General features: G+C 58.0%; 1 protein-coding gene across 14 annotated transcripts; it reads left to right on the top strand.

Moving 5' to 3' along the window:
* Positions 1–474: 474 nt before the first annotated feature.
* Positions 475–20,481, top strand: DDR1 (discoidin domain receptor tyrosine kinase 1). 14 transcript variants are annotated; one of them, XM_043908012.1, is made up of 21 exons: positions 4,336–4,358; positions 4,944–5,045; positions 5,819–5,990; positions 6,579–6,665; positions 8,744–8,870; positions 8,961–9,063; positions 9,279–9,507; positions 10,757–10,904; positions 11,165–11,273; positions 11,779–11,965; positions 12,679–12,925; positions 13,824–13,919; positions 14,036–14,187; positions 14,983–15,148; positions 15,905–16,015; positions 17,064–17,308; positions 17,457–17,584; positions 17,756–17,971; positions 18,428–18,662; positions 19,223–19,372; positions 19,486–20,481. In XM_043908012.1, exons 5-21 carry the CDS (start codon positions 8,786–8,788, stop codon positions 19,624–19,626), a joined length of 2,748 nt encoding a protein of 915 aa, XP_043763947.1. In that variant the 5' UTR covers positions 4,336–4,358; positions 4,944–5,045; positions 5,819–5,990; positions 6,579–6,665; positions 8,744–8,785; the 3' UTR covers positions 19,627–20,481. The 14 variants fall into 14 exon arrangements, with proteins under 14 accessions (XP_043763949.1, XP_043763937.1, XP_043763938.1 ...); XM_043908008.1 differs by lacking the exons at positions 4,336–4,358; positions 6,579–6,665 and adding an exon at positions 2,523–2,540; XM_043908004.1 differs by lacking the exon at positions 6,579–6,665.
* Positions 20,482–22,348: the final 1,867 nt, after the last annotated feature.

Here is a 22,348-nt window from a genome sequence, read left to right as displayed (position 1 = left end):
TTGGCAAAGGATGATAGCAAAGAGTAAGTGAAGATTCTAAGATTCTGTCTATAACAATATTTCTGCTATGTGACTGTCAAGATATTTGGCCCTAATGAGCCCCGCAGCTACCCTGAGCTTCCGCTCAGCCTCTGTCTTTTCTCCTCCTTGGCTGTCTCTCCAGAGCTCTGCCCCGCCCGGTTCCGCGCCCGGGCTTGAAACTCCTTCCCTCCAGGCCTTCCCAAGTATTCTAGTGTTGGTCACCTGTGCGGCGAGCGCCCTCCCGTGGTCTTCCTGTTCATTGCCGGGACCGTGGGGTCCACAGAAGACTGAAGGAAGGTGGGGTTTTCAAGGCCGGGCAGAACTCCAGCGCCTGCGGCCTTTGCCTAGCTGGGCCACTCCGGGAGCCATTCTGCACCTCCCTCCTGGCCCCCGCCCCGCCGGCTCTTGGAAGAGAGAGGTGGAGGAATCTAGAAATCCTGGGTGAGAAGCAACCACTCGCCACAGATCTAAGGCAAGTGACAACCTCTCCGGGCCTGGTTGCCTTTTTATGAAGCGCTCTGCCCCATGCACCTCTGAGACCCCAAGGAGACAACCAAGTGATCGGTGAAGACGCTGGGAGAGTGCCTAGCATGTGCTTTAATGTAGGATCTCACCATTTGCGCATGGCATTCCTGGCTGGGGGCTAGCATGCGCTTTTCTGTAGGATCTCACCATTTGCGCATGGCATTCCGGCTGGGGGCCTGGTGGGGGCGCGGATCCCAAATGGAGGTGGACAGGAGAAAGGTGTTAACTCCTTCCTCCTCCTCCGCAGCCTGTTACTCTGCCCTGTGTATCCGACATGTTGCTGCCAGAAACCACATACCTCACATCTAATCATGCCATGCCGTGTTCCAGCTCAAAAGCCCAACGCCCTGCCTCCTCACCTTCAGAGTAAACCAAACTGCTACTGAGATTACCCACCTCACTCTGCCTCTCTGGATTTACATGGGCAGATTCTGTCTTCCAGTCACAGCTGCATTTTCACATAACCCACTTTGAGGTCTCTCTGCTATTGTTCCCTCGGTCTCTTTGGCTGGGGATGGCTTGGACTGGTTTCTGCAGATCTTTGTCTGATTTAAAAACCACTTCAAGCTCCAGCTCATCCATGACGTTGTCCTTGATCTTGCCTCCTCCAGAACTCAGGAGGACCTGGCCTGGTCCTCTCCTGGGTTCCCACAGCCCCTTCCAGTTCTGACTATAGCACAGGTCAGGGTGTCTTCTGTGATTCTGTACATATATAAGTACACATACTTATACATATATAAATACATATTTTACACATGCATATACTTGCTTGGCTCCCCCTCTAGACTGTAAATGCCCAGAGGATGTGGAGCGGGTTGTATTCCTCAATGTATCCTTTGCAGCTCTGTTAGAACCCTGCCCTACACAAACCTTTCATAACTGTGGGATGAATTGGGAGGTGGAACTCAGGGACCCAAGTGACCCATGAGAAAAGCCACAGATGGAGATCCTGTTAGTGGGGTTTCGATAGTTGTCTCCATCATTGGGGCCTGTATGCCATCCCACATTATCATCCCAGCAGACCCTGGGAGTGGGTACTTAGTGCCCTCCTCCTGATGAGGAGACTGGGAGGCTGTAGGACTCAGCCAGAGGAGCTAGATAGTGGATGGCAGTTTCGATCCTTGCTTCTCAGCAGCAAAGCCTGGCTCTCTCTCCTAGCCTTTTGGTACTTTGCTTCATCTCATGTGAGACCTCATCACTGCTCCCTCCTGCCTCAACTCCCTCCAGGCATAATCAGGCCCCTTCGGCTTTGGGGAGCATATTTTACAAGTCGAGAATCGGAGTACATGTTGTCTGATGTTGATGTTTGTACTTCAGAGATGACCGGTCAGAATATGTCTGAAAGTCAGATTGTTCTTGAAAACTGAGTGTGACTATAGGGCCTGAGTGCTTCTTATGCTTTGGTGTAACCGGTGAGGGGCACTCACCGTATAATACTTTGGGGGTAGCCAACTAGGATGCTGGTATTCTGTTCTCCCCAGAAGGGAAGAGAGAATTCCTGAGGGAAGGAAATGAATTGCTAGGGATCCAGGAGGCGGCCTTGGAGGGACCACTGTTAATCTCTTCTCCCACCTCCTGTCTGTCTGTCCCTCTTGCCTGGATTCTCCCCCTCAGCAGGACCTAATGCCTATTGCCTAAGCTCTCAGCCTCAGGCTGCCGCCGCTGCTTTCTCCCTCGCTGCCTCGCGGCCTCCCTTCACCTCCCTTTGTCTGGGGTCTTTGTCTGTGGTCCCTGCGGTCCGCAGTCCTCGGCCTCCCCTCCCTTTCTCCCCGGCCTGGCTGCTCCCTCCCTCTCTGCGGGGGCCGGGAGGCTCGGCGAGGGGAGCGGGCTGGGTTGCCATGGTCACATCGAAGCCGGCTGCAGCTGGCCCAGGCAGCTGCTCCTGGGGCTCCGGATGGGCGGACAAAGCCAGGCGGCCTTGGCAGCCCCAGAGCCGGAACCCCAAAGCCCTGAGACAGGGGGGGACTGCGACCCAAGAGAACCCTGAGCTGGAGGTGAGAGGGAGGAAGCCAGAGCCCAACTGGCAGGGCAGGAGTGGGGACTGGCGCTGGGCCCTCCCCTCTCAGGGAGGGACCAGGAGGTCCAGGCTGGAGGTGTGGTGGGAGGAGGGGAGTACGGTGGAGCCCGGGGGTGGGGAGGAGGGAAAAGATGGGGAAGAGAGTTGGGGCCGAGGTGTGGCAGATGGGCTAGGGCTAGGCTGTTTCTAAGGGGAGTTCTGGGACCCTCCTGCCCTGACACCCAGAGGCAGATTCGCTTCAACCTTTGGAATTGGGGCCCCTGTGCCCCTAGCCTGTCCCTTAGTTTTCCCTTCCCATTTCAGCCCCTACTCTTCTCTTCTCCCAGGTCCCTTCCTTTCAATCCCTATGCTTCCACCTTCCTCTTCTCCCATCTCTGGGTTCCACAACTGCCTCTTTTCCCCTTGATGTATCTGCTCCCCTTTTGAGGCCCCTCTCTTCTCTGTCCTCCTCTCTGAGCATCCCTCCCACCCTTTCCTGCCTCCACTCCAGTTCTCTCGCTTGCCCAGCCCTTCTCCCCAAACTCCGGTCTTCCCATCTTCTGCTGTGCGCCCTCTGTCTTCATTCTCCCTTTCCTCTCTCTGATCCCCAGTTCCCCTCTACCGCAGTCTAGTTTATACCCTGCTGAGTTCTCTCGCCGGGCCTCATCTCTCTCCATCCCCCAGGCTGCCCACAGCTGAGCTGTCTCATCTTTGTCCCTGTGCTACATCATCTCTTCCTCCTCCTCTCGGACCTCAGTTCCCCAAGTGGACTTGCTGGCATCAAGGCCTGTCTCACACCCGGGGCCTTCTCCACCCCCTCACCCTGCCCCCCACCCCCCAGAGGATTCTCACTCTCCCCAGCTGCTGACCCAGCCTGCTTGTCCCAAAGGCAGCTGCCTCTCCCAGGAAGGGGACAGCGACCTGTGTGGAGGGCCCATCCTCTCTCTCACTGGTCCTGCTGGGCTTCCCTGTAGTGGCCCGGCGGTCTGCGGGCCAGACCGGAGCTGCTCTCTCCTACGTGCCTCTCCTCACATTTTCCCCAGCTGTTCCTCCTTTTTCCTGGGCAGCAGGAGGCCATTGGCTTGGAGGGGAGGGAAGCTGGGAATGGGAGGACATGGAGGGAGGAGGGGTAGAGGGTCCTCTGGGGGCTCAGCAGGACATGGGGGCCTACTGGAGTTGGGAGTGATTCGGGAGATGTGGGCGGGCTCTGGGGACCACCGACGGGCGTGTGGATACACTAGGTCTGTGGATACACTGGGTCTTGGGTACTACTCTGGGGGCCTGGATGGCTGGGACTTCCCTCTCTGGCCCCTGACAGTCTCAGCTCAGAGCCTTGCATTCCAGCCGGCTCCAGCCCCCTCTCTGCTGTCACTTGACTCCACTGGGCCCCAGTCCCGCATCCCTCCCACTCCTCTAGCTCTGGGCTGGGATGAGGTGGGCATCACCGACTAGGAATGTCTCCTGGGGGACAAGAGGGAGCAAGGGTTTCAGGAGTCTATGGTTTCTTTGACTCTCTGCAGTGGACTCCTCTGGCTGGCACCGCCATGCCACCTGGCCAGGGTCAGCGTGCGCCTGGGGTGTGGAATGTCCCACTGGGGTGTGAGGGGCTGTGGCTCCTTCCCTGAGGGATCTGGCGGCAGCTCAGCCCGGCTGCCCGCCCGGGGCTTCCCGGGAGCCACAGCCCCGGGAAGGAGGGGCCGAGAGTCCACCCAGGTGAGGTTACTCCGGAAACCTTGGCCCCACCCCCGGCGGGCCCCACCCCCGGCCCGGCCTCTCCGGGCCCAGATTCCCCTGCGGCCGACTCCGGAGGGGGAAGGTGCGCCGGGGCGCCCTGGGGTTTTGGTGGGAGGGGACGGAGAGGCAATTCTCCGGGTGGCCACGGGGCTGTCTGTTCGTGAGTCCCTTAGCAGTTGGGGTTCCCCAAGGTTTGTGGGTTGACCCGGGGTTGCAGTACGTGCCCATATGTGCCTTCGCCTCTCCCGAGGGCCCGTCTCTTCCTGGTAGTGCCCTTGTGTTCTTATTCGGGACGTCGTGTTTCTTTCTTGGGACTGTTGTCTGGGTCTGCACGTAGGGTGAGTTTCTATCTACCTGCTGTGAGGTGCAATGGGGCAGAGATCTGCAGCGGCGTGAGGCCCTACCCTACCCTGCAGGTGATTGGCAGGTGTGGGTGTGGAGAGAGGTGGTGGGGCCCCCCGGTAGCCCCTGAGCGGGGTGGAACACCTCCCCGCACAGCTCTTCTGTCCTGCCCACCTCACCCAGCAGCTCTCTGCTCTTTCTCTCACACTGGATCTGTTTACGCAGTCTCTTGGCACCCAACTTGTCTGTACCCCTCCTTTTTGACTGTGTGATTTTCTCTTTGCCTCTCTGTCCTCCTCCTCAACCCCGCCGCTCACCTGTCCAGGCCTGTCCTTGCCAGCCATCAGACCCTCCGACCCCACCAGGGTCAGAGCTGCCTGGGCCTGAGGGGGCCCTGCCCTGAGGAGGACGCCGAAGCTTTGAGCAGGTAGCCAAGGAACCAGGGCCTCGGAGTCTGGACGCTAGGGTCCTTGAGAGAGACTGGGAAGGGCCTTGCGGGCTTATGGGGAGGAACTGGAGGGTGGAAGTCGAGGAAGGGGCTGGGAGAGGGGGAGCTGGCCCCCAGGCTGGGCTGGGGTGTAGAGGACCGGAGACTCAGAGCGGTCAGAGAGAAGCTGAGGCTGGTGATGTGAAAAGAGTAGGTCTAGGAGGCCAGGCTGGACAGGTGAGCCCCGCTCCCTTCCCCCATTCAAACTCCGGCGCAGCGCCGGGCCTGTGGGAACGCGCTCCTTCCCTGTGCCCTGGGGCTGCTCCCCTTCACCTCCCTCTCTAGGAACCGAGCCCAGAAAAGGGGAGGGGGGTGGGGTGGGGTGGAAAGGGGGGGCCATCCTGTCGTGGGGGCAGGGAGTGTGGGAGGCCCTGGGCGGTCCACAGCTGGCCCTCCCTGCGGCGATCCTCCTTTGTGGGGCTCCGGGGGTGGGCCGTGGGCGGGTGGAGGGGGGTGGGCGCGCCGAGCCGGTTACCTGGGGGAGGCCGCGGCGCGCGGGGGAATGCGGGTGGGCGTGGCGGGGCGGAGGGGAGCGCGGGGCCGGGAGGGCGGTGCCGGGCGTGGGAGCGGCGGGCGGGGACGGCCCGGCCCGGGCGGGGGAAGGGAGGGCCGCGGCCCGGGCGCGCGGAGAGCCGGCGGAGCGGGGGAGCGGGGAGGGGGAGGCGGCGCCTGGGCTCGAGCCGCCCCAGCCCTGGCTCCTCTCCCCGGAACAGGCCCCCGACAGCTGCTCGCGGGAGCCGCCTCCCGACACCCGAGCCCCGCCGGCGCCTCGCGCTCCCGGCTCTTGGCTCCCTCTGCCTCCCCCTCCCCGCGCCCCGCCGCCGCCGCCGAGGAGGCCCCGCTTCGGGGTCGGACGCCCGGGTCTGTGGCGAAGAGCGATGAGAGGTAGGGAGAGCGGCGGGAGGACCCCGGCGGGGTGGAGGGGAGAGGGCGGCGGCCCGGGGCTCCGGCGGCGCGCGGTGGCCCAAGGATGAGGGCCTGGCCGGGAGGCAGGACGTTCCTGGGCTGGACTTGGTTGTCCAGCGTTGCTAAGTCAGTCCCTGTCCGCCTCCCCAGCCTTCTGGCTTACTGCCTGAAAATGCGGGCGGGGGGCCCCCTGACCTCCGAGAAAGTGTGTGTCTAGCCTTGAGGGAGGACCCCCTAACTCAGTCTGGAAGGAACTGCACCCCAGGAAAACAGGTGTTCATATGTGTACCCCCGCCCCCCCCCAATCATCTCCCAGCTTCCTGGAGAAGGGGGCCTGTCCTCCCACTGGCCCAGTCTCTGCGGGCATCTACTCACTGTTAAGCCTGTTCACCCCACCAGCTCCCAGTTGGGCAGCCTGGCCTCAGCCCAGCAGAGAGAGGGCCTGACACCCTAACCTGAGCCACCGGCGCTCATTCACGCTGGATGGTCAGTTGGTTCTGCCAGGAGATATGGTCATTGCCCAGTGAGCACCATCCTCAGTGTCCCTCCCTACTCCCTCCTCTCCAGCCTTCCCCTACAGGTCCCCTGCTGGGTGGACAGTCCTTTCCAGCACCTCCACCCCCTGCCAGACTCATTGTTGCTGATGGCACATAGGTATGCCCAGAATTGAGTGGTACTGTGGAGTCAGGTGAAGGCTGAGCCTATGGGAAAGCAGAGAAATGGCTTTTTTCTTATTGTCACTCCAGCCACCCAAGTTTTCTTCGGTTCCCCACTCTCTTGACTTCCTTCTGACCTGGTCACCTTGAGTATTAGGGGGTGGGCTCCAGTTCTCTTGGGATCCTGTGCCCGAGGACCTGAGTGTGTGTGTCTGTCACACTGTCCTCTGATCATAGGAACATGTCTATCATGTCAGGTTCACAGGTGTCGGAGGATGGCTATTCACTAAGTGGACTTGAAAGAATGCAGAGGTGTGGATGGAGTTGATGTGTACACAAGTGTCTCTGTTTGCCCCGGGGTTGGGGGGTGTCTATGTGTGTAATGGATTTATGAGACTGTCTCTGAAAGTCTGTGAGACAGTTTTGTGTATGTGTGTGCGTGCACCCTACATCTAACCCCAGTGTTTACATCTGGCTCTGTAAGTTTGACCACGTGTGTGTGTTGTGTGTGTGTGTGTGTGTACAGAGCTCTGTGGGTGTTGTCTGGAGCGGGGGTTGGGGTTGGGAGAAGAGGGTGATGGGCTTGCAGCAGAGTGTAATTGGTTGTGATGGGGATGGGAAAGGTCTTCTGGGCCTGTCCTTGGTGCTTCTGACCCAGTGGAGAGAAGTGGGGTGACAGGGTGTCAGAGAACAGATTGCCCCAGACGTCTCTCTGTGCATTTCTCTGCTTGGCTCTGTGCCCTGCGCACTTCGAAGCCTGCTCTGTTTACCTCTTGCTTTGTGTTTCTCGCCCTGTCTCCCCCTGCCTTCTTTCCTCTGCCTGTCTTTGTATCTCTGCCCCAGGCTCCTCTTGCTTGCTCCGTCTGGCTCCGATGACTCATCTGGGGTAGGCATGAAGGTTACTCAGGGGAACAAGGGCCCCGCTGTTCCCTGGGGAGGTGGGGGGGGTGTGTTGGAGAGCAGCACCCAGGAACGCCAGGCTGCCTGCCTGGGGTTCCGGCAGTCTGCTTCGGGTGTCGGCTCCCCGACCCCCAAGGGACCAGGTGTGATGCTTCTGGTTCCTGCTGTCCTTTGATAGCCGGGTCCCCCCACAACTCAGTAGCCCCTCAGCTGCTGCTGCAGCGGAGCTGTGGGGTCTCAGCTGCCTCTTACATTCCTGCCCTACAGCATTGTGGGAGCAGCTGGAGGAGGACAAAGGGATGGGGGAGTGTCCCCCCACTCCTCCTACCTCCTGGGGTGACCTGGCTTCCCTGTCTTGAGAACCGCCCTCATCTCCAAGGCAACTCAGCCTTTCCCTCTGCCCTGGGCTCTTCTTCTGAGGCAGCCCTCTTCAGAAACTGGGAACTGGGGGAATAGGATGTCAAGATCTTAGGAAGGGAAGGCAGAGCAGGCAGAGGGGATAGGAGGCTTGGGACCTGATGGCAGAGAGGGTAAAGGTCGGAGGGGTGGCGCTAGGGGTCCCAAAGAATCCCACGGCCTGGAGAACTGAGTGCTGACCTCTACTGGGAAGAAGACAGGTCAAGATAGTTTGGTCTGGCTCTGGGCCTGGGACTGAGGCTGGGGAGGGTAGGTACCTGGGTTCGTAAGGAGTTGTAGTTGAAATGGTTTTCAGGGGTGGGGTGGGGCAAGCTGCCTGGGGCCCAGTGAGGAAGAGCTAGGGTTCTTGAGCTGTAACAGACACAGGTCACCTGGGGATTGTGTTAAAGTGCAGATTCTGATTGTGTGGGTCTGAGATTCTGCGTTTCGCCCAAGCGCCCAGGTGTTGCTGAAGCTGCTGGGTCAGGGACCAGCAGGGCTGTGGAGGGCACTGAGATTGGAAGGTGCTGGGGTCCCCCACTTGTTTGAGAATTCTGGTCTCCTAAGTGGGGAGGGAAACCAGGGTTTAGCTCTGTGTCTGGCACATGGGGAGCATTCTAAAAATACCGCTGATGCTGTTAAACAGCGACTGTTGTGGTCATTTTACTGCTGTTATCCCCAGAGCAGTCCATTCTGTGTCTCTCATGTTGCTGGCCGTGAGCCAGTCTCCCTGATTGCCCTTACACTAACCTCCCCGCCACCCCATTATGTCCCTTGCAGAGATGCTGCCCCCACCCCCATAGGCCCAAGGGATCTGGAGCAATGGGACCAGGGGCCTTTTCATTTCTACTGCTGCTGCTCTTGGTGGCAACTGGAGATGCTGACATGAAGGGACATTTTGACCCTGGTGAGGAGACTGGCTGTTGGGTCCCTGATGGATGGGGCTTGGGAGACTGAGTCAGTGGCCTTGACCCTCCATACGCCTGTGTTCACACAGCCAAGTGCCGCTATGCCCTGGGCATGCAGGACCGGACCATCCCAGATGGTGACATCTCTGCCTCCAGCTCCTGGTCAGACTCCACTGCTGCTCGCCATAGCAGGTAGCTGGCACACCTGGGGCTGTCCTAGAGGGAAACCCCTGGGGCTGCTGCTTGCGCTTCCAGCCCTCTGACCAAGTTAAGAGGCTTCTGAGAGGGCCAATGCCAATGGCAACCACCCTCCCCCCCAGTTTCAAGTGTCGGGGTGGGGATTAAATACTGGAGACAGAGGCAGACCTAGGGCCAGGTATCCCTTGTGATCTCCTGCCCCCTCTCAGGCTTGAAAGCAGCGATGGAGATGGTGCCTGGTGCCCTGCAGGGCCGGTGTTCCCCAAGGAGGAGGAGTACCTCCAGGTGGACCTGCGGCGGCTGCACCTGGTGGCCCTGGTGGGCACCCAGGGACGGCACGCGGGGGGCCTGGGCAAGGAGTTCTCTCCCAGCTATCGACTGCGTTACTCCCGGGACGGCCACCGCTGGATGGACTGGAGGGATCGCTGGGGCCAGGAGGTGAGGCTGAAGGGGATAGCCCAGGAAGGCTGGGTCCCCTCTGCCCCAGCTGTGGGCTATACACTGATGAGTCTGCAGTGTGTGCCCTCTCTAGCCTGGGCATCTCCCCTGAGCTCCATCAAGTGTTGCAAACCTGACCACTTCCCACCTAGATGTGTAATAGACTTCTCACACTTAACCATAAACTTCTCAGGCTGAACTTGATCCCCATTCCCACCCCAAACCTGCTCCGCCCCCAGCATTCTCCAACTCAGGAAATGGTACCACTGTAAGCTAAGATGCTATCCCCAATTCTGCTTTTCTTCCCACCTCCTACTTTAAAGCATCAGCAAGGCAAGTCTGTTCTGCCTCCATGATATTTCCTGAAATCTGCTCACTTCTTAGCACCTCCATCTCTACTGCCCCAGGCCAGGCCCCACCATCTCCTGCTTAGACGAATGCAGTAGTCTCCAAATGGCTCTCCTTGCTGCTTTCTCTCCTGAAGTCATCTTCACCTGGAGGCTATATCCAGGGTCCATGAGAAGATGCCTCATGCCTGGCTCTTGTCCGCACCCCTTAGTCCTCTCCCTGTTCATGCAGGCCCTGCTGGTTTTCTTGCTATTCCTGAAACACCCTAGGGCTCACCCCACAGTCTCAGGACACCTTCACTTGCCGGTCTCTGTGCCTGGAAAGCTCTCCCTCCCCGGCTGTGCCCAGGCTCTCCTCCCTCCATTCAGTTCTCCCCCAAGATATCAGCTCCTCAGAGCCTTTTTGGACTCCCCACCTCCTGCTGCCTCTTGCTAGTACAACTGTCTCTCCTCCTGGACTGTCAGTCCTACAGGGGAGGGAGGGATGCTCACCCCCTGGAGGCTGTGCCTGGCTGGTGCAGAGTGGGGTGCTGAGCCAGTGGCTGCTGAGTGAACAGAGGGATTGGGGTGAAGGAAGAGGGAAGCTGGAGCAGGGGTGCAGAGCTGCAAGGGACTGGGTAGAATCCAGGCACAACAGGATGAGCGGAGCCAGGCAAGGAAGGGATGGGAGAGCTGACGCTGGAGGTCAGGACAGACCTTCAGGCTGGGAGGGTGTCAGAGGGCTCTGCTGCAGCCCCTTGTCTTGCTGAAGGCCCGGCTGTACTCCACAGCCCCGGGTGCTCAGTGCCATCCTTTGTGGGTCTCTCTGTGGCCACTGTGGGCTGGGCCAGGAAGCCGCTGGGGCTGAGAAGTTAGATCTGATCTGGAGCCTTCTTCTATCCATCCTGTGTCCTGGCCCACAGGTGATCTTAGGTAATGAAGATCCTGGAGGAGTGGTGCTGAAGGACCTTGGGCCTCCCATGGTGGCCCGACTGGTTCGCTTCTATCCCCGGGCGGACCGGGTCATGAGCGTGTGTCTGCGGGTGGAGCTGTATGGCTGCCTCTGGAAGGGTGAGTGTTCAGACCCCCGAGGATTCATTCCTGTCCTGGGGAGGGGGGAGCAGCGAGGGGGGAGAGGGGCGTCCAGAATCCTCTCTCCTGTTGGGAAGCTGTCCCTATGGGTGAGGAGGGGACAGGCAAGCATTGCCTCCGCCATGCCAATGGCCTATGGCAACACTTGAGAGAGGGGCCTGAAACCCACCCTCTGAGAGGGGTGGGGGAGGGAGGCTGGAAGCTCTGTGCCCCTAACGCCCCTCTTACCCCCACCCCAGATGGACTCCTGTCTTACACGGCCCCTGTGGGGCAGACGATGTACTTATCTGAGGCCGTGCACCTCAATGACTCCACCTACGATGGATATACCACGCACGCTGTTGGCGGGTGAAAGAAGCGGGCCCCATAGGACATGGAGCCTGGGGTGGGAGGGTGGACGGGGTGGGTGGGGGAGGGGGTTGGTTAGCTGTCTGGGCAGGGAGAGAGCGGAACTGCAGAGAGGGATGGCTTGGGTGGGGCCTCCAGGGACAGGACCAGGATTGAGGGGTAGCAGGGTGCCCACTAGCTCATGTGATACTTGGTGTGAATTAGGAAAAGGCCTGCCTCTGCGAAGACACTTAGATCCATTGTAAATTGTCACAGTAAATACACATTGTGGGTTGAGCGGTGTCCCTTAGAGGCGGTGCCTTTGTGTAGCATGTGACTGCTAGGTGCTCCATCCCATTCCCCTCCTTGGGGGTGGAGAAGAGAGAGCTGTGTGAGGTTGGGACAGGGGTGGGGGGGTTGCTGGGCCAGGCTGGCCAGACCACTGGGAGGCAGGGTTGTAGAGCACCCAGACAGGTGATACTTTCTTCTCTTCCAACCTCTTCTTCCTCGGCCCCCTGCTTGCCAGGCTGCAGTACGGAGGGCTGGGCCAACTGGCAGATGGTGTGGTGGGGCTGGATGACTTTAGGAAGAGCCAGGAGCTACGGGTTTGGCCGGGCTATGACTATGTGGGCTGGAGCAACCACAGCTTCCCCAGTGGCTACGTGGAGATGGAGTTTGAGTTTGACCGGCTGAGGGCCTTCCAGGCCATGCAGGTGGGTGTGGCCAGCTCCCAGGGCAGGCTCTGAGATCAGGCTGGGTTCCCTGGGGTGCCTGCTTGGGCTCTCCTGGCCTGAGGGCCTTCCAGGCCATGCAGGTGGGTGTGGCCAGCTCCCAGGGCAGGCTCTGAGATCAGGCTGGGTTCCCTGGGGTGCCTGCTTGGGCTCTCCTGGCCTGAGGGCCTTCCAGGCCATGCAGGTGGGTGTGGCCGGCTCCCAGGAAGGGCTCTGAGACCAGGCTGGGTTCCCTGGGGTGCCTGCTTGGGCTCTTCTGGCCTGAGGGCCTTCCAGGCCATGCAGGTGGGTGTGGCCAGCTCCCAGGGCAGGCTCTGAGGTCAGGCTGGGTTCCCTGGGGTGCCTGCTTGGGCTCTCCTGGCCTGAGGGCCTTCCAGGCCATGCAGGTGGGTGTGGCCAGCTCCCAGGGCAGGCTCTGAGATCAGGCTGGGTTCCCTGGGGTGCCTGCTTGGGCTCTCCTGGCCTGAGGGCCTTCCAGGCCATGCAGGTGGGTGTGGCCAGCTCCCAGGAAGGGCTCTGAGACCAGGCTGGGTTCCCTGGGGTGCCTGCTTGGGCTCTCCTGGCCTGAGGGCCTTCCAGGCCATGCAGGTGGGTGCGGCCAGCTCCCAGGAAGGGCTCAGACCAGGCTGGGTGCCTGGGGCGCTCGCTCGGGCTCTCCTGGCCTTGACTCTGTGTCCCTCCTCCCTTTCCCCCAGGTCCACTGTAATAACATGCACACGCTGGGAGCCCGCCTGCCCGGTGGGGTGGAGTGTCGCTTCAAGAGGGGCCCGGCCATGGCCTGGGAAGGGGAGCCCGTGCGCCATGCTCTGGGGGGCAGTCTGGGGGACCCCAGAGCCCGGACTGTGTCAGTGCCCCTGGGCGGCCGCATGGGCCGCTTCCTGCAATGCCGCTTCCTCTTTGCGGGGCCCTGGCTACTCTTCAGCGAAATCTCCTTCATCTCCGGTAAGCCCCTGCTCTCTGCCCAGTTCCGGGCCCCTGGGATTGCTAACCCATAGTGACCCCAAATAGCAACTCTTGGCACTGACAAGCCTTTCCAAGGAGGGCTGTGCTTAGTCACCCAGTTGGGTCTGACTCCTTGCAACCCCTTGGACTGTAGCCCACCAGGCTCCTCTGTCCATGGGATTCTCCAGGCAAGAACACTGGAGTGGGCTGCCATTTCCTTCTCTAGGGGATCGTCCCAACCCAGGGATTGAACCCAGAAGGGGGTCCTAACCAATTTGAACCCCTCTTCCCCATTTCTCCCTGCCTATCTCGGTCTTTCCTTTATGAGCTCCTCACTCTTGACTGATGGTGAGCAGTATGACAGTGTGGTTGTTAAAATATTGAAATATTCTGTGCTGGTTGAGAAGCAGCCTCTTCTCTGAGCCTCCTGAGCCCCACTCTGGGCTCCCCCTGAATCCAACTTCTCCCCACAATCCAGCAACTGAAAGGTTAACACCGACCACAGCCACAACCCTCCAGGATCCTATTCTACCACCCATCCCAGTGGGTTGCTGCATACACTGAGTGTCAGCCCTGCTGCCTGTTGTTTAGTTGTTCAGTCGTGTCTGACTCTTTTGAGACCTCATGAACTGTAGCCCACCAGGCTCCTCTGTCCATGGGATTTCCCAGGCAAGAATACTGGAGTGGGTTGCCATTCCCTTCTCCAGTGGATCTTCCTGCCCCAGGGATCAAACCCTGGTCTCCTGCATTGCAGGCAGATTCTTTACTGCTGAGCCACCAGGGAAGCCCTGCTCCTACTTCTAACCAAATAACAGATAATTCCTGGGCTCTCGTGCATGTGTGCCTCCCTTTGGTTGCCCCGTTATCTGACTCCCTCTTTTTACTCCCTTCTCCCCAGATGTTGTGAATGACTCCTCCCTGGCTTTGGGAGGCACCTTCCCACCAGCCCCCTGGTGGCCACCCGGCCCCCCTCCCACCAACTTCAGCAGCTTGGGTGAGCTCGGGCCCCTCAAAGGCGTGTGGGTCCTGTGCCACCAGTCCTCCCTGAGGCCCCCACAGCATGGGTGGGGGGTCTCCCATGGTCCTGACCCTTGTGCTCCCCCCTGCCAGAGCTGGAGCCCAGGGGCCAGCAGCCTGTGGCCAAGGCCGAGGGGAGCCCGACCGCCATCCTCATCGGCTGCCTGGTGGCCATCATCCTGCTGCTGCTGCTCATCATTGCCCTCATGTTATGGCGGCTGCACTGGCGCCGGCTCCTCAGCAAGGTGGGCGATGGGGGGACGGGTGGGATGCGGGGGCGGAGAGCGGGGCTCCAGTGTTAGTTCGGGTTCAGCAGGGACCAGAGAGCGCAGTCGGATGAGAATAATTAGAGGGTTAGTAAGGAGCCCACATCGAGAGACGTGGGCAGGGGGTATGCAAATCAGGAGAAGTAGTGCAGTTCCTCGGGCCTGCTCAGCAGCGCTTCCCCCATCCCTGGGCCTGTGGGTGAGAGGAGGAGGCAGTGACCGGAACCCGGGAGGAATCTAGGAGGAGTCAGGAGAGGGTGCCTGAGACCGCCAATGGATGTGGGTTCCAGGAGGCGGCTCACCTGGGTCCATCCCTCGGGGCGAGGCTGGGAGGCTAAACACCCTGACCTCACTTCCTGCCTGTTCTCCAGACTCCTGCTGGGTACCCTCTCTGGCCAACCCAGACCCAGCCTGTTGATGTGGCCCACACATCAACCTCTTGGGGTAGAAGCCCAGTGGGAAAAGGTGGCAAGTGGAGCTAGAGGGGCGACTGGAAGAAGTGGGGCACCCCCCCCCACCCACTGCCCATGTCTTCTGGGCGAGAGTCCAGTGGTGATGATAACGCGTTAAAGTTGAGTTATGAACTGGTAGGATTTGGGTTGGAATCCCATTGTGGGACTTAAATGCACTGGAGCCTGTTTCTTTACCAGTGAGACGGAGTAATAGTAGACACGACTACAGGGCTGTAGTGAGGACTGGAGGAGGGAACACGGGTAGAGCATTTAAACAGCTGAGCAGTAGCTGCACTTAACGTTTCTTGTTCCCCATGACAAGGCCGAGCGTAGGGTATTAGAAGAGGAGCTGACGGTTCATCTCTCTGTCCCTGGGGATACCATCCTCATCAACAACCGCCCAGGCCCCCGAGAGCCACCCCCTTATCAGGAGCCACGGCCTCGTGGGAATCCACCCCACTCTGCTCCTAGTGTCCCCAACAGCTCCGGTAAGACCTGCCTTTTTCCAGTCCCACCTCCATCCTCTGCCTGTCTTCCTAGTGTATCCTTTCCTCTCTCCTTTACCGTTCCTTTCTTTTCCTTTACCAAACTGTCTTTCCCAGTTTCAACTCATTTTCTTATTTTTGTGTCCCTGGTCCCAGCCCTCTATGTTACTCATATCCCTACCATATAATTTCCCTCAGGAATTTCCCACAGTTCCAGTGCTCTCATCCTGTTACTGTGTCCCACACACATCCCACTCTCTTCTCTGTTGTGTCCTCTCACTGTGTCTTTCTGGCTCCTCTCCTCTCCTAGACTACCATGTTCATTCTATCCATCTATCTGTATTTATATATCCATTCTATCATTTTTCCATTTGTTTGTCCATCCATCCATATATACTCATGCATCCATTTGGCCATCTATCATCCATTCATTAACCATCTATTTGTCCTTTCATCATCTATCCATGCACTCACTCTCCATCTATCCACATATATTCATCCATCCATCTACCCAGCCATTCATCATCTATTCATCCATCCATCACGTATCCATCCAGTTATCCAGCACTCTCCAGATCCTTGTTTACACCGTCTCTCTCAGTATATTCCTTCTCATCAGCCCTAGTCTTGCCCTGTTCTGTGTCTCCCTGTCTGTCTAGTCTTGAGTCTCATCCCTTCCCCTTGTCTCCCCCGCCCGCCCTCTGTCTAGCCTTGAGTCTCACCCCTTCCCCGTGTTTCCCCCCCTCCTTCTCCCGACAGCGTTGCTGCTCTCCAATCCGGCCTACCGTCTCCTTCTGGCCACTTACGCCCGCCCCCCTCGAGGCCCGGGCCCCCCCACACCCGCCTGGGCCAAACCCACCAACACCCAGGGTAAGCCCCTCCACCCCTAGGCTCTGCCAGGCTCCCGGTACCTCTACTGGGGCAGGGAAAATCCTCAGACCTTGCTCTCCCTCCTCTCCCCACTGTGGCCTCTTCCGCTCTCCTGAGCTCCCAAGGAGGAAGCTTTTATGCCCATAGCGCTCTTCTGCTGCTGCTTGCTCCTTTTTAAGGCCACCCCCTTGAGCTGAGGAGTAGAAAGCTCCCTGGTTCTCAGCTCGGTTCCCCTCCTCCTGTCGCGCCCATCTCTTGAGCTCCCAGAGCCAGAGAGGAGGATGCTGGGTGGCTCCAAGCTCTCTGTAGCCCCTCCTTCACCCTCCCCTCTCTCTAGAGCCGCAAGGAGGCCCTCTCCCCATGTGTCCTCTCTCTGCTCACACCCCCACCCTTCCTGTCTGCTCCTCCTCTCCCCTGTGTTGCCTTCTTGTCGCCCCTTCCCCAGGGCTAAGCGGGGACAGCTCTGCTTCCTCTCCTGTCTGTAGACCCCATGTTGTGCGGGCTGTGAGGCGCTGTTCTCCTCTCCCTCCATGTGCCCCTGTCTTTCCTTGTCTCTGAGCTTGGTGTGCTGGGTCAGGGGGGGTTTGGGTAACCATGGCAGAGAGGATGAAAGGATGAAAGCAGGGGGTATCCCAGCAATGTGAATGGCAGTGGCCGGCGGTGAGTGGGACAAGGGTTTGGAAATTGGAGAGTCACCAGATGGCTGGGACCATCCTTCTAGTGGTGGGTAGAGGAATTCCACTTTCAGCCAAGACTTTTTCATGGTCTTGGACTGTGCTAGGATCCCTAGAGAACAAGAGTTTATGACCTTCTTTGCTTATCTGTTTCCACTGCCTTGAAAGCTCTGTAGCAGCTCTTATCCCGTGCTGACACCTCTTCTGTTTTGAGGCTGCTGGGTGGAAAACCAGGAGGCAGAGGGTAGACCCCATCTCTTGCCCACCTGGGAGGCAGGGGGTGGGGCCTCTGGGCCGCGGGGGATGTGGAGAACCTTGGCTCTCAGGGGCTGTTCTTGATGCCTCTTCCTGTCTTCTTTCCCTCACCCCTCCAGCCTGCAGTGGGGACTATATGGAGCCTGAGAAGCCAGGTGCCCCGCTTCTGCCCCCACCTCCCCAGAACAGCGTCCCCCATTATGCCGAGGCTGACATTGTCACCCTGCAGGGTGTCACTGGGGGCAACACCTATGCTGTGCCCGCGCTGCCCCCAGGGGCGGCTGGGGATGGGCCCCCCAGAGTGGATTTCCCTCGGTCGAGGCTCCGCTTCAAGGAGAAGCTTGGCGAGGGTCAGTTTGGGGAGGTAAGTAGGATTCCTTTCCAGCCATCTGTAGTGTCTGCCTCTCTGGGGCTCCATGCATACCCAGGCCTCCCCCTGGGCCAGGAGCCTGTCTTCTGTGACTGTATTGTCCCAGTTGACCCTGTCACCTTGGTGAACCTTCTTCCTCCAGGTGCACCTGTGTGAGGTAGAGAGCCCTCAAGATCTAGTCAGTCTTGATTTCCCTCTCAATGTGCGCAAGGGACACCCTTTGTTGGTAGCGGTCAAGATCCTACGGCCAGATGCCACCAAGAACGCCAGGTGAGGACCAGGGATGGTGTCTGGAAGGTGAAGAGTGAGAAGTGATCGAGAGAGAAACCTGGTGGTGACCAACAGAGGGGAGAGTGGCTGGGGACTTGTGAGCAGGGTTGCTAGTTTAAAAGCCGCAGGGCAGCCCCTCGGTGTCCTGCCACCTTCTCCCTGCTTCTCCAGGAATGACTTCCTCAAGGAGGTGAAGATCATGTCGAGGCTGAAGGACCCAAACATCATCCGGCTGCTGGGCGTATGTGTGCAGGACGACCCGCTCTGCATGATAACCGATTACATGGAGAACGGCGACCTCAACCAGTTCCTCAGTGCCCACCAGCTAGAGGACAAGGCGACGGAGGGGGCCGGGGATGGGGAGGCGGCCCAGGGGCCCACCATCAGGTACACACACAGGGGGCCTCATCTGCTCCCCTCGCCCCAGCTTAGAGGGGAAGGGGAAGCATGGGGTGGGCAGGCAGGGAGAGGTTCCAGGAGGGGGCCTGGGATGAGACACACGTGGCTGTGTTCATCTAGAGCTCGAGGGGCAGGAAGGCCGGAGATGACGACAGTGAGGGGGTGCAGGTCAGGAACTTCCCTGTGCTCTCTCTCCCTCACTGCCCCCGAGTGCAGACCGGGGAGCATAACAAACACGGTACCTCTTTGGGGTCGGGTGAGCATAAAGAAGGGTTGAATGGGCCTCCACCTTCCATCTCTGCACCAGGACGCAGGAGAACCCAGGCCTGGGAAGTGGGCTCTCCTTCATCTCCCAGCAATCTGTGAGGCATGCACAGCGATCTGTGAGGTGGGCACGACTCTAGGGCTGCCCCATGACCCTCTGTTGTTGGCTCCCGTACCCAGCTACCCGATGCTGCTGCACGTGGCGGCCCAGATCGCCTCGGGCATGCGCTATCTGGCCACACTCAACTTTGTGCATCGGGACTTGGCCACGAGGAACTGCCTGGTTGGGGAAAATTTCACCATCAAAATCGCTGACTTTGGCATGAGCCGGAACCTCTACGCTGGGGACTATTACCGCGTGCAGGGCCGGGCGGTGCTGCCCATCCGGTGGATGGCCTGGGAGTGCATCCTCATGGTGAGAGGCCCCTGGAGAGGCGGGCAGGGAGGGGAGGCTGGGGCAGCACTGACTGCCACTCGGAGCTCTGGGATCTTGTTCAGTCACCTGCCTTCCCTGGACTGTAGTCTTCCTCATCACTAAAGTGAAAGTTTGAGCTAATGCTCTATAAGGTCTCAAAGGACTGGAGGAAGCAGAGAGTTATGGTGTGATGGGAAACAGTCCAGGAGCCAAGATCGAGTGTGAGAGATGGAGTCAGGGTAGCAGAGAGAAAGGAAGATAAAGAAGCTAGAGACAGATTGGGAATCAGGACCAGAAAATGGAAAGAAAGATGGATAGAAAGAGGAAGAAGTGAGGTGAGGACTAAAGCAAGAGAAGGCAGGCAGAGCCAGAGGAGAGGAGAGGAGTGGGCTTAATGGGAAAGAGGGCCAGCTAAGGAGGGTGGAGTGTCGGGGAGGGGATGGAGTCAGGTGAGTGTGGGGGGTGGTGATGCTGAGTGGACATGGGGTCCCAGTGGGGAGAGGAGGAGGGTCTCTGTTGTCTGATGGCTTTCTCTCCTCTGTTGCCTTACCATGCACCAGGGGAAGTTCACAACCGCCAGTGACGTGTGGGCCTTTGGGGTCACCTTATGGGAGGTGCTGATGCTCTGCAGGGCCCAGCCCTTTGGACAGCTCACCGATGAGCAAGTCATCGAGAACGCGGGGGAGTTCTTCCGGGACCAGGGCCGGCAGGTGAGAGCAGAGGGGAAGGAAGATGGGCCCCGGGGGGCCGGGAGGGCCAGAGCCTGTCTTCTTAGGGACTAAAGACTATCTGCCTGCCTTTCATCCATGCTGCCACAATGCAGGTGTACCTGTCCCGGCCCCCGGCCTGCCCGCTGAGCCTGTATGAGCTGATGCTCCGGTGCTGGAGCCGGGAGCCTGAGCAGCGACCACCCTTTTCCCAGCTGCATCGGTTCCTGGCAGAAGATGCAGTCAACACAGTGTGACTCACGACACCCAGCCGCCCCCCTCAGGGAGGATTCAGGGGAGGCCAGTGGCACTAAATAAGAGGAGCTTACGGCACCCCCACTCCATTCCCCCTCCCGACCTCCCTTCACCTCTGAGAGGCAGTGTGGCCGAAGGTGGGCTGGGCCTGCCAGGGAGCTGATGCCCTCCCTTCCCCGGACACGCTCTCATGCCTCCTTCCTGCTCCTCCCCTAGAAGCCCCTGCCACCCACCCAGCTGGCCCTGTGGATGGGATCCTCTCTGACCTCCTTGAGCCATCCCTTGGGGGAGGCTGGGAGAAGATATAGGGCAGACACTGGACCTGGCCCACTGGCGCACCTGGGCCCCACTGGACAACACTGGTACCTGGAGAGGAGACTGCTGCCCCCAGCCTCTCTCTCCCCGTCACACACTGGACCCCACTGGCTGAGAATTTGGGGAGTGAGGAGGACAAGAAAGGGAGAAGGGGGTTCCCTTGTATCTCCTCCCGGAATTGCCCTCAGCTTTGGCCTTTCCCTCCTCCATCCTCTGAAACACTGGACTTGGGGGTGATCCCTACCCCCACCCTTCTGCCTCCCCACCTCCCACCTGCCGTGTTGTAGCTAGAACTTCTCCAAGCCTGTATGTTTCTGTGGAATAAGTATTGGGATTAGGGGGGAAACAGAGAGCAACGGCCTGTGGCCCTGGGGTTGGACATCTCTATCGTAGCTGCCACATTGGTTTTTCTATAATCACTTGGGGTTTGTACATTTTTGGGGGGGAGAGACACAGATTTTTACACTAATATATGGATCTAGCTCAATGCTATTTTAATCCCCTGCACTAGGCAGGTAATAATAAAGGTTGAGTTTTCCACAGCTGCGAGTGGGCTTCTTGGGGTTTTGTCGAAATCGGCCTCCCGCTCCCCATCAACCCATTTCCTTTCTTCCTTCCCCCCTTTTTTCCTTCTTCTCCCCATTCCATTTCCTAATGTGTTTTGCCCAGCAGAGTGTTCTGTTTCTGCATAAGCCAGACCCTTGCCTGTGGGACCTAAGGCAAGGTCCCACATGAATATGGAACTCTGCAGGAGGCCTAGAGGGAGGCCTGACCCATGGACCCCTTTGTCTGACCCATGGACCCCTTTGGCAGTCTGGAGAGGTCTACTGATTCTTCCTCAGAATTGTGTTTTAAAACCTGTTTAAAAAACATTACATATATATGTACTCACATACATGTAATATATATACACATATACAATTATGACTACATGTATATAAAACAGGAAAGCAATAGAAAGTTGGCCAAAATGTTAATAAAAGATATAGTAACGTGTGCTGCTTTAAAAAATGCTTAATAAGAAGACCTAGCAGCAGGTGTAATAATTACTGACATTTTCAGAAAAGTAATGAGCATAAATGATATTCTGAGATTTTTACAGCTGTAGTGGGATATGAAAATAGCCATGGTGTCTATCAGTGACAAGTCACAGGTACTGCTAATATACTGGGGCTTTTGCTCAGTCATACTTGGAGGAAATGCTAAGTTTCAGTTAGAGGATAATAAAAATAGAGGTGTAATTTTTTTCTTGCCAAAATTCTAGGAAACCCTCCCACGTCCTGGATCCCTGGGTCTGGAAGCCACAGGTGGAGAAGCCCTGGATTAGACTGATCAAGTGTGCAAATAACCCAACAGGTGTGAATTGTTCGAGAGCCAAACCAAGAGCATAAATGATCTCAGGCCTGGAAGGATGAGCCACAGCCACCAGGAAAATGTTTAACAAAGAGTTCAAATTTGGTTGGAATGAAAACAAAAAAATTCACTGCAAATATTGGAAAAGGCAGACCCATCTTGATGGCAGTTCATGTGAAATAAAGACCCTGGGTCTCAGTTGATGACATTCACAAAAGAGCCAACTGGATAAATGAGAGTGACAATAAAGATAATTTAATCTTAGGTTGTATTAATAGGCCCTTGGGGTTCCAGGTCACAGATCTGAGACCTGCTGGAAACTACACAGGTCAGATCACTATGACCCACAATATAAGATAAGCACTGACAGGACAAAGAACTCCCAAACCTCTGACCGTATAACTCAAGCTCTAGACCTATGCAATCACCTTGGGTTCATTTGAATTTAAGTCTCAGCAGGTTCAAACCTGCTGCTCATCTGTGGTTCTCTGACAGCTGCACAAGACAGAAACCTGGGGATCATCCTTACACCTCTTTTCCCCTACTCTCACCTCCCAAGTCCAGTCTACCAAGAAGCTCTGTTGCCTTGGCTCCCCAGTTCCCCTTAAATTCATCATTTCTGTCTCCATCCCCATTGGGGCACATGCTACCTCCATCTTGCCAGGACCACTGCAGCAATCTCCCAGGATCTGTTTCTGTTCCTCTCTGGTTTGTTTATAGTCCTATAGCCAGTGTGATCTTTAGGCATGCAAATCTAAACCTACTCCTTTATTCCAAACCCTTTATTGGCTTTCCATGGACCTTAAAATAGAACAAAATCTTCTTGGGCAAGTTTGCTCCCCTACCCCTACCTTGTATACTACTGGCCGCCTTTCAGTCCCTCCCATGAACACAGTCCTTCCTGCCACATGGCATTTGCAGCTTGCTGTTCCTCCACCTGGAACATAGTTCCCTACTGTTTTTGCCTTGTTAACTCCTGTTTGTCCTTCAGCAACCTTCCCTGACTTGCCCAAGCAGGTCAAATTCCCTCCTGATGCTCTCAGAGCACATGGCTCT

The sequence above is a fragment of the Cervus elaphus genome, chromosome 7, assembly GCF_910594005.1.
Source record: "Cervus elaphus chromosome 7, mCerEla1.1, whole genome shotgun sequence".
In the NCBI taxonomy this organism is placed as follows: Eukaryota; Metazoa; Chordata; class Mammalia; order Artiodactyla; family Cervidae; genus Cervus; species Cervus elaphus.
The sequence above is the reverse complement of the archived record's forward strand: the minus strand, read 5'-3'. Positions and strand labels throughout refer to the sequence as shown.

Excerpts from the sequence above, each read along its gene's own strand:
- DDR1 (XM_043908014.1), top strand. The coding sequence starts at position 8,786 with ATGGGACCAGGGGCCTTTTCATTTCTACTGCTGCTGCTCTTGGTGGCA. Across the intron at positions 14,188-14,982 it reads GGCGCCGGCTCCTCAGCAAG|GCCGAGCGTAGGGTATTAGA; the intron begins GTGGGCGATGGG and ends CCCCATGACAAG. Across the intron at positions 18,663-19,222 it reads CCTGGGAGTGCATCCTCATG|GGGAAGTTCACAACCGCCAG; the intron begins GTGAGAGGCCCC and ends ACCATGCACCAG.